Consider the following 10,759-nt stretch of genomic DNA (forward strand, 5'->3'; position numbering starts at 1 on the left):
GACCCCAACACACAGGGCAGTGACTGGCACCTCTCCCAATTAAGCTTTTAGCTACAATTTCTCAGCTTCTTGAAAAGGTAGAATTCCAGTCTGCTTAGCTTTCCCACGGGATAGCCCAGAGAAGTGAAGTCACTGACCTGTGCCAAGCAGGACTCTGGTCTGCCTGTGTTCCCAGCCTGGAGCAGGACAGTTGCTGTCAGCAGGGAGCAGTGCCAGGGACACTCCTGCAGTGCCATAACCACAGCTCTGGCTTCAGGTGCCATCAGATCACCTGCTGGGCACTGGGAGGCAGATGGAGAGCCCCAGACCTGGCAAGATGGGGATTTTCCCCTGACAAAAAGTCACTCAGGCAGTAGATCTTTGTCTGCATTTAATACAGAGGTGCTACACCATAAACTCCAAATGTTCTCCGTGGGATCGATACACACAGCAGAACCACTGCAGCTTCCTCCACACAGCCCAAGTCCTGTCAGCTCTTGGGAGTGTTCTGAATGACACAAGTGTCCAGGGCCTTGACAGGCATTTCCAGTGCTCCAGGAGAGCCTTTGCCCCAGTTCTCTTGGACACAAATGCTGCTGCCCACCCTGGGAGAACACCAAGAGTCACCAGTGTAGGTGTAAATGGAGAGGTTTCACCCCAGGAGGTTTTTATCTACCGGTACAGCACAAAAAGATAGAAATGTAAATCAGCTTTTTATCTGTTGGACTCTTACTGATGTAGGTACTAACAGGTTTTGTGATATTCACCTGCCCAGAAGCAAGCTGCAGTCTCAGTTATGCTGGTGTAAACCTGGACAGACTCCAGAGGTATGGAAATCTCTCCATTTACATCAGGGTAAGTGGAAGCAGCAGTGCCCACTGGCAGAAACTCCCTCCCCTTTATTCCTGTGCTGCATATGTGGCTCAGCACCACAATGCCCACGGACCATCAGTGCACACTGGGGGAGGAGGTGGCTGCTGCATCCTGGAGAAACATCACATAATTTATCCCACATCAAAATTCTCCCACTATTTTTATCCCAGGAAGACTCAGCCAGCTCCCAGCTCTCTGTTCCCAGCCTGTTTCTGCTGGGGTGGGCTGATGGAGTCCCACGTTCAGCCGAGCTCCACATGGCAGTCACAGCCCCAGGGCCAGCGAGGCTGGGCAAAGGAACGGCAGAGGACACGAGCAGAGAAGCCTTTGGGGCTGCTGCTCCCTCTGGAGATGGTGAATCAGGGAGGGTTGGAGTTCCATTCCAACGCTGGGGTGTCCTGATGTGGCAGAGCCCAGCCTAGCTGAGCATCTTGTGCCGGTCGAACACCGTCTTCCTCTGCTCCTGCACCTGCCGCTTCCAGCGCTGCTGCGCCCCCTCCATCCGCTCCAGCACCGTGTTGGCCCTGGCACCAGCCAGGGTGGGCACTGCAGCCAGGGAGCGAGTGTCCTACAAGGAAAAGAACGGGGCTGGAGACCTGGCAATGCCCAGCCCAAGCACAGAGGGAGGCAGCTGACTTGGGGAGAAACTGCACCTGAAAGAGCAGTTCAAGGTTTGAGTTGTTCTGATGAAAAACCTCTTTTTGAGAGCTCCTCAACACCAGCCCCAAGTCCTTGACCTTGGGGATCACCCATGACTCCAGACAGAAGTCCCCAGGGGAGGAACTGCACAAAGCTCTGTTGGAAATTCACTCTTGGAGTCTGCAAGGAGCCAAAGTGAACCACATCCCCCTGCTAAAACCAGGAGATCCAGCATGGCAAACAAACAAGGCCTATCCCAGTGGACTTAGTCCAGCATACTGGAGTGAGATAAACCTCCCCTGACACCATTTACCACAGGCACCTGGATCTGGATCTGAATTACTGCTGCAGAGGGGGTGCAAGCCCATGACTTTGGGGTACAATTCATCTCCTCCTGCAGGACCTCCTTTTGCAGCAGAGGGAGGCAATGGATGAACTGTGAACTCTGGAGCAGCTGCTCCTCACATCAGAGTATGAAGGAATTAGGCCAAATAGTTTATACTCACAACAAAGTACAAACAGGATAGTCCAACACAGTGCTGTAACTGCCTGGATTTTATGCAGCAAGAAATTTGTCCTCTCCCTAAACTGGTGTGAGACAAAGATAGAGAGTGGCTCTTTCTTTGCTACTGGGTCCTAATCATTTTGCCCATGGCTTGTACACCAGCATCCCACAAAAAGATGGGGTTTGAATGAAATTGTGCTCTGGGGAGAAACACAAGGAAAAACAGCCTGGATACAGCTCAGGGCCCAGCCCCAGAGCAGGATCAAACAGCATCTCATAGGCCATGTTTTAAGTGTCTAGAGGACATTTCAGCCAACACTCAAGCTCATCTTTCCCTGGAAGCTCAGCACCACAAAACTCCACCTGGGACACTGCACAAACAGGATCTGTTTGACTTTTTGCTCCCTCTAAATGGACAAAGCAAATTCAGGCCAGTTGCTACAAAGCTCCCTCTGCCTCTGAGGGCAGGGCTTGCCTTGGGCTCGTTTCACAGAGCTTTGAATATTCCTCATGCTTCTGCACGACCTGCAGAGGTCTGAGTCTAAATGTTCACCTGTGTAACTGTCCCTAAACCACAATGCTGGTCCTTCACTGGGTCAGAGGAGACAAGCAGGAGGTCACTGTTTCCCTGTCCCCCATCGTCCTGTCCCCCTGCCCCCTCACCTCGCTGTCCTCCTCGTTGTGCAGGGGCTGGGTGTAGGGGTCTGGCTTGCGGATCAGGGGGTCCACGAGCACCAGGAACGCCATGTAGAGTAGCAGGGCCCCCACCACGGACAGGTAGATGATGATGATCACCTGCAGTTGAGGACAGCGCAGGGGGAAAGGATAAGCAGTGTAGATAAGAAGCACCACAGAGGTCAGGAAGGTCCTTTGCAGCTGCCTCTGTGTGATCTCTTGTTCTCATTTTGCTCACAAGAGTCTCTTGCTCTTGCCAGGAGGCCAAGCTTGTGCCATCACTGCACAAACTATGCTGATGCTCTCACTGTGCCAACTGAGGGCATGGTCTGCACATAAGAGACAAGATAAGGCCCTGGTCAGAGGTGCTTAGTTAGCGCTGTCACACATCCCCAGCAAGAAGACTGAGCTCCCACACAGCTCCTCACTACCAGGAATGCCCCTGGCTTGGACACAGAATCACAGAAATCACAGAAGTCACAGAATCCCTGAATCACTTCAGTTGGAGAATATGTCTGAGATCATGGAGTCCAAGCTGTGACCAATCCCCACCTTGTCACCCTGCCCAGAGAGCACTCAGTGCCACATCCAGCTGTTCCTCGAACACCTCCAGGGACAGCGACTCCACCTCGTCCCTGGGCAGCCCCTTCCAGTATCCAACACCCTTTTTGTGAAGAAATTCTTCCTAATGTCCAACCTAAACCTCCCCTGGCACAGCCTGGGACCATGTCTTCTTGTCCCGTCACTGGCTGCCTGGGAGAAGAGGACAACCAACCACCCCTCACCTTTCAGAGAGTTGTAACCCCTGGCACTGCCACCATGTACTTGCTGTGACAGTTTTCTCTTTGTGGGCTCTTCTCCAGGAACCCAATGCAGTCACCCTGAGCTGCTGTGACATGTCAGGCAGCAGGACACAGGCAGTGACTGCAGTCACACTGAGCTGCTGTGACATGTCAGGGGCAGGACACAGGCAGTGACTGCAGTCACCCTGGGCTGCTGTGACATGTCAGGGGCAGGACACAGGCAGTGACTGCAGTCACACTGAGCTGCTGTGACATGTCAGGCAGCAGGACACAGGCAGTGACTGCAGTCACACTGAGCTGCTGTGACATGTCAGGCAGCAGGACACAGGCAGTGACTGCAGTCACACTGAGCTGCTGTGACATGTCAGGCAGCAGGACACAGGCAGTGACTGCAGTCACACTGAGCTGCTGTGACATGTCAGGGGCAGGACACAGGCAGTGACTGCAGTCACACTGAGCTGCTGTGGCATGTCAGGCAGCAGGATACAGACAGTGACTGCAGTCACCCTGGGCTGCTGTGACATGTCAGGCAGCAGGACACAGGCAGTGACTGCAGTCACACTGAGCTGCTGTGACATGTCAGGCAGCAGGACACAGGCAGTGACTGCAGTCACACTGAGCTGCTGTGACATGTCAGGCAGCAGGACACAGGCAGTGACTGCAGTCACACTGAGCTGCTGTGACATGTCAGGGGCAGGACACAGGCAGTGACTGCAGTCACACTGAGCTGCTGTGACATGTCAGGCAGCAGGACACAGGCAGTGACTGCAGTCACACTGAGCTGCTGTGACATGTCAGGCAGCAGGACACAGGCAGTGACTGCAGTCACACTGAGCTGCTGTGACATGTCAGGGGCAGGACACAGGCAGTGACTGCAGTCACACTGAGCTGCTGTGGCATGTCAGGCAGCAGGATACAGACAGTGACTGCAGTCACCCTGGGCTGCTGTGACATGTCAGGCAGCAGGACACAGGCAGTGACTGCAGTCACCCTGAGCTGCTGTGACATGTCAGGCAGCAGGACACAGGCAGTGACTGCAGTCACCCTGGGCTGCTGTGACATGTCAGGCAGCAGGACACAGGCAGTGACTGCAGTCACCCTGGGCTGCTGTGGCACGTCAGGCAGCAGGACACAGGACACAGAGCTCGTACCTTGATGGTGGTGGTGCTGCGCTCCTCGTACTTGCACTCACAGAGCAGGCAGTAGGCCTCCACATCATTCCCGGGCACTGGCATGGGCTCCACCACGTGCAGACAGTTGCTGCAGCACAAACAAACCACAGTCAGCAGCAGCACAAGGTGAAACCAGTGCTCTGTGCAAGGACACGGGGCTGACTTTATTTGTGTCCCAGCTTTCCTGTCAGGCTGATAACACTGATCTGGTTTTAAGAGCTCCCCTCACAGCCTTGCTGGCCCAAAGTCCCTGGGACAGACTGTCCCAGCACCTTTTGGAGGGATCCAGTCCAGGTGGAAGAGATTGGAGAGCACACCCCACATCTGCCAAGAGTGGTGGGTTAACATATCATCCCAAATTCCTCAATTTCTGTTCAAAAAATGCCCCTGGCCTGGGTTGAACATCACCCACCAAAGCAGTTCCCTCTGCAAACGTACAGGCAGGGAATGCCTTCCTCAGCACAGCTGGGAGCTCCAGAGCTTGGCTGTCAGGGACCCACCCCTGGGGCTGCTCCACACACTCACCAGTCCTTCTGGGACACGTTCTTGTTGTAGATGTGCCCGCTGATGTTGCGGTACGGGGGGCAAATGCACTTGCAGCGAATGTCCTCAGAGCTCTGCAGGGCACAGGAGCCACATGAAGGAGGGGACACAGCTCTGTCCCCTCACCCCCCACCTCTGCTGTGCCCCACACACAGCTCGGGGTCACCCACCTTGCTGGCCTGTGCTGGGGGACACAGGACACAGCCCAGCAGCACCAGCAGCAGCATGGGGCTCGCTGAGTTCCGGGAGCTCTGGGCAGACATCCTGGGAGCCTGAGGGAACAAAACTCAAAACCAAGATAAAGCATCTCAGCTGAAAGCAGCCACAATGAGGTAGTCAGATTTCTTTTTTTTGCCCACTTGCCTCTGTTTTGCCCAGGAAGAAGAAATTCATTCCTGAATCAATGCTGATGTCAGCCAGAAACTCTTGGACACACTGAACACAGATCCCAAGAACACTTCTGTCAGAAGACTTCCACCCTGTACAACCACACATCCAAACTACCCCAGCCCTGCAAAAATACTGCTCATTTCCTTACAATTGGACTTGCACAAAACCTCCTGTTCCTCTCTTACTACCCTGGAGCCCAGCTACAGATATTTTGGTGCTGGCAGTTTTGCTCAGTAGGACACAGAACTAGGAAAAGCATGGAGCAAGAGTGAGCTAAAGCAGTACCCTGGGGCCTCCCTGCTGCACTGCCATGAATGGTGTCATCAATCACTGATCTTCTGACACTCAAAGTCTTGCTGCTGAAGAGAATGATGTATTTTTCTGTCATGAGCTATGGGGAAGGGATGGAATATTCCTAAGTATTCCAAACCAATTCCTAAACCTCCTTTATCTCAAGATACCTGTTCAGTAAATCCTGATTTTAAAATTACTTCAGGTTGGTAGCTTGGTGAATTAACACCTTTTGCTACATATCACAGAGTGGTTTGGGCAGGAAGGGACCCTAAAGATCATCTTCCAACCCCCGTGGGTGTGGATAAAGTTGTTCCAGAGATGTGTGCTTCCACAAATCTGTAAGAATATGAATTTATTCCCTGTGCCACAGAAGGCAAATTGGCCTTGGCCAGACTGGCATTCACCCTCAGAGAGAAAAGGTGGAGGAGGTGTTGGGGACCTTGGGACAGCACAGAAAAGCTGTTTCAGCAGAGGAAGAGGAAGGGAATTTACACCTTCATTAATCAGCTCTCAGGTAATCCCACAAGTTACTCAAGGTACCTGTACTCCATCACCTGACCTGATTCTATCGGGATTTAAATCACTGCAATATTCTGTCACCCTTTGCTTTATCTTATGTCAATACCTTAAAGTCACATAATGGGTTACAAACACCAAGTTCCTTTCTTCTTTATCTAAACAAAACACCAGCAACTTCTAACAAGCTGCCAGACCTCTGAAATGCATCCCAGTCCTATCACCTCATCACATGATTTATTAACGTCTTGGATCACCCATTTCAACAATCTCCTCAAACAATGGTCCTTCCCAGGGACACTCCCCTGTACTCCAGGGGTTCAGATCACCACAGATCTGGAGAACAGGACTTACCTGAGCTGCCCAGTGCACATTCCCCGTTTTAAGTGGGTCTGGACTTTTGTCTGAATTTTTAACACAACAATGGGGCATGAACCTGGAATTCAGTTTTAGCCTCTCAGTCAAATTCAGAATATCTGAACAACTCCTAAATGTCACTTTTAATAACAGTAGGGGAAAACACATGAACTAAACAAAAACTTAGAACCTGGTCAGAGTTCACACACTATGAACTGCAGAACACCCTCAGCCACACAAAGGATAATTAAGGCATATTCATCTCCAGAGTTTGACAGCAAAGGTCCATGCATACATGCCTTGGTGCTGTTCTTTCCAGACCATCAGGCCAGCCCCCAGCAGCCACAAGCAGCTGCACCTGGACCAAACCCCATTGTGCAGCGAGCCCAGCAGTGGCTACGGGCTGAGTTCCTGGGGTTTGGGAGTGTGTGGCAGCTGCCAGGATCAGCCCCACAAAAGGCTGTGCAGGGCTCCGCTGTCCACAGCTCCCCTCGCTCCTTCCTCCCTGTGGTCGCCTCATCTTTAACTTCCCCGTCCCTGGAGGTGTCCGAGGCCAGGCTGCTCTCCCGGAACGTGTCCTTGCCCACGGCAGGGGTTGAGATGGGTAAGCTTTACGGTCCCTTCCCAGCCAAACCGTTCTGGGATGATTCTGTGAACATCACCTGGGGCCCTTCTAAGACTCGGGCCCGTGTTCCTTCCCGGATCTGTGCTCGCAGCACCCCCGACAGACCCGGCCAGAGCCGGGCGCCTCCATTCCCAGCCAAGGCCCGGGGGCTCCCTCAGCCCCGCCGGGGCCTCCACCGCCGCTCCCTCAGCCCCGCCGGGGCCTCCACCGCCGCTCCCTCAGCCCTGCCGGGGCTTCCACCGCCGCTCCCTCAGCCCTGCCGGGGCTTCCACCGCCGCTCCCTCAGCCCTGCCGGGGCTTCCACCGCCGCTCCCTCAGCCCTGCCGGGGCCTCCATCGCCGCTCCCTCAGCCCTGCCGGGGCTTCCAGCACCGCTCCCTCAGCCCTGCCGGGGCTTCCAGCACCGCTCCCTCAGCCCTGCCGGGGCCTCCACCGCCGCTCCCCCCGTCCGCTCCCTCAGCCCTGCCGGGGCCTCCACCGCCGCTCCCCCCGTCCGCTCCCTCAGCCCCGCCGGGGCTTCCAGCACCGCTCCCTCAGCCCTGCCGGGGCCTCCACCGCCGCTCCCCCCCGTCCGCTCCCTCAGCCCCGCCGGGGCTTCCACCGCCGCTCCCACCGCCGCTCCCTCAGCCCTGCCGGGGCTTCCACCGCCGCTCCCTCAGCCCTGCCGGGGCCTCCATCGCCGCTCCCTCAGCCCTGCCGGGGCTTCCAGCACCGCTCCCTCAGCCCTGCCGGGGCTTCCAGCACCGCTCCCTCAGCCCTGCCGGGGCCTCCACCGCCGCTCCCCCAGCCCTGCCGGGGCTTCCAGCACCGCTCCCTCAGCCCTGCCGGGGCTTCCAGCACCGCTCCCTCAGCCCCGCCGGGGCCTCCATCGCCGCTCGCCCCCGGCCGCTCCCTCAGCCCGGAGCGGGGCTTCCACCGCCGCTCCCTCAGCCCCGCCGGGGCTTCCAGCACCGCTCCCTCAGCCCTGCCGGGGCTTCCACCGCCGCTCCCACCGTCCGCTCCCTCAGCCCCGCCGGGGCCTCCACCGCCGCTCGCCCCCGGCCCCCTGAGCCTGGAGCCCGCGGCTGCCCGGGCCTGGTCCCGCACAGCCCGGCCCGGAGCGGGGAGCACGGCCAGGGCCGGCCTGAGTGCCGCAGGGCCCGGCCACACGAGCCCCATGCGAGCCCTGTACATCCCTATACATCCCCATACATCCCCGTACATCCCTATACATCCCCATACATCCCCGTACATCCCCATACATCCCTATACATCCCCGTACATCCCTGTACATCCCCATACATCCCCGTACATCCCCATACATCCCTATACATCCCCGTACATCCCTATACATCCCTATACATCCCCGTACATCCCTATACATCCCTATACATCCCCGTACATCCCCATACATCCCTATACATCCCCGTACATCCCTATACATCCCCGTACATCCCCATACATCCCTATACATCCCCGTACATCCCTGTACATCCCTATACATCCCTGTACATCCCTGTACATCCCCACACATCCCCGTACATCCCTGTACATCCCTATACATCCCCGTACATCCCCATACATCCCTATACATCCCCGTACATCCCTGTACATCCCTATACATCCCTGTACATCCCTGTACATCCCCACACATCCCCGTACATCCCTGTACATCCCTATACATCCCTGTACATCCCTGTACATCCCTGTACATCCCTATACATCCCCGTACATCCCTGTACATCCCTGTACATCCCTATACATCCCTGTACATCCCTGTACATCCCTATACATCCCCGTACATCCCCGTACATCCCTGTACATCCCTGTACATCCCCACACATCCCCGTACATCCCCGTACATCCCCGTACATCCCTATACATCCCTATACATCCCTGTACATCCCCGTACATCCCCGTACATCCCTATACATCCCTGTACATCCCCGTACATCCCCGTACATCCCCGTACATCCCTATACATCCCCGTACATCCCCGTACATCCCTATACATCCCTATACATCCCCGTACATCCCCGTACATCCCTATACATCCCTGTACATCCCCGTACATCCCCGTACATCCCTATACATCCCTATACATCCCCGTACATCCCCGTACATCCCTATACATCCCTGTACATCCCCGTACATCCCCGTACATCCCCGTACATCCCTATACATCCCCGTACATCCCCGTACATCCCTATACATCCCTATACATCCCTATACATCCCCGTACATCCCCGTACATCCCTATACATCCCTGTACATCCCCGTACATCCCCGTACATCCCCGTACATCCCTATACATCCCCGTACATCCCCGTACATCCCTATACATCCCTATACATCCCTATACATCCCTATACATCCCCGTACATCCCCGTACATCCCTGTACATCCCCATACATCCCCATATGAGCCCCATACAATCCCCATACATCCCCGTACATCCCTGTACATCCCCGTACATCCCCGTACATCCCTGTACATCTCTATACATCCCCGTACATCCCCATACATCCCTATACATCCCTATACATCCCTGTACATCCCCGTACATCCCTGTACATCCCCATACATCCCCATATGAGCCCCATACAATCCCCATACATCCCCGTACATCCCTGTACATCCCTGTACATCTCTATACATCCCCATACGATCCCCATACGATCCCCACACATCCCCCTTACCTGCCCTCGCTGCGGCCCCGGCCCGAGCGCGGCCCCGGCCCGAGCGCGGCCCCGGCCCGAGCGCGGCCCCGGCCCGAGCGCGGCCCCGGCCCGAGCGCGGCCCCGGCCCGGGCGCGGCCCCGGCCCGAGCGCGGCCCCGGCCCGGGCGCGGCCCCGGCCCGAGCGCGGCCCCGGCCCGAGCCCGGCCCCGGCCCGTGGCCGCCCCCCGGAGGTGACGCGCAGTGACAGACAGCGCCGCCGGCCACTCGGAGCCGGGCTGGAAATGTCCCGCACCGCCCCGTGCCCCTCGCACGGAATTAGCGAGCTCCAAGTGCTTTGGTACGCTCGGAAAGTGCTGCCGTGGTGTCGCTCGGGAGGGACCTCAAAGCTCACCCCATTGCACCCCCTGCCGTGGCAGGGACACATTCCTCTGTCCCAGGCTGCTCCAAACCCCATCCAGCCTGGCCTTGGACACCTCCAGGGATCCAGAGGCAGCCACAGCTGCTCTGAGCAGCCTGTGCCAGGGCCTCAGCACCTTTATATTATAAAATAATAAATAATAAATAAAATAATTATAAATAAAAATTTAAAATAATTACAATCAAAATTTATATATTTTTTTATAATACTTCATCTAAACCTGCTCTCTTTCCGCCTGAAGCCATTCACCCTTGTTCTGTCATAGCATGTTCCTGTACATAATATTTTGAGGAGTTTTCTCACCTCGTTGCT

At 55.9% G+C, this 10,759-nt stretch overlaps 1 protein-coding gene across 2 annotated transcripts; it reads right to left on the reverse strand.

The window, feature by feature from the left end:
• Window positions 1-357: 357 nt before the first annotated feature.
• Window positions 358-10,120, reverse strand: TMEM9 (transmembrane protein 9). Of its 2 annotated transcripts, none has more exons than XM_088067175.1 (6): window positions 10,049-10,120; window positions 5,360-5,475; window positions 5,172-5,263; window positions 4,626-4,734; window positions 2,660-2,791; window positions 358-1,420 (listed from the first exon to the last, which is right to left on the reverse strand). In XM_088067175.1, the coding sequence occupies exons 2-6, from the start codon at window positions 5,450-5,452 to the stop codon at window positions 1,271-1,273; spliced, it is 576 nt and encodes a 191-aa protein (XP_087923301.1). In that variant the 5' UTR covers window positions 5,453-5,475; window positions 10,049-10,120; the 3' UTR covers window positions 358-1,270. The 2 variants fall into 2 exon arrangements, with proteins under 2 accessions (XP_087923301.1, XP_087923302.1); XM_088067176.1 differs by having other exon boundaries at window positions 5,360-5,461; window positions 10,049-10,067.
• Between the last annotated feature and the right edge of the window lie 639 nt (window positions 10,121-10,759).

This window comes from Pseudopodoces humilis, chromosome 26 (assembly GCF_049639895.1).
Source record: "Pseudopodoces humilis isolate 2021_Gansu_Grassland_sample_001 chromosome 26, ASM4963989v1, whole genome shotgun sequence".
NCBI lineage: Eukaryota > Metazoa > Chordata > Aves > Passeriformes > Paridae > Pseudopodoces > Pseudopodoces humilis.

What these genes read in the sequence shown, in the direction of transcription:
- TMEM9 (XM_088067175.1), bottom strand. Translation starts at nt 5,452, where the DNA reads ATGTCTGCCCAGAGCTCCCGGAACTCAGCGAGCCCCATGCTGCTGCTG. An exon ending in CCCCAGCACAGGCCAGCAAG is followed by an intron (nt 5,264 to 5,359) that starts GTGGGTGACCCC and finishes TGTGCCCTGCAG; the next exon opens with AGCTCTGAGGACATTCGCTG. An exon ending in GCAGCACCACCACCATCAAG is followed by an intron (nt 2,792 to 4,625) that starts GTACGAGCTCTG and finishes CCTCAACTGCAG; the next exon opens with GTGATCATCATCATCTACCT.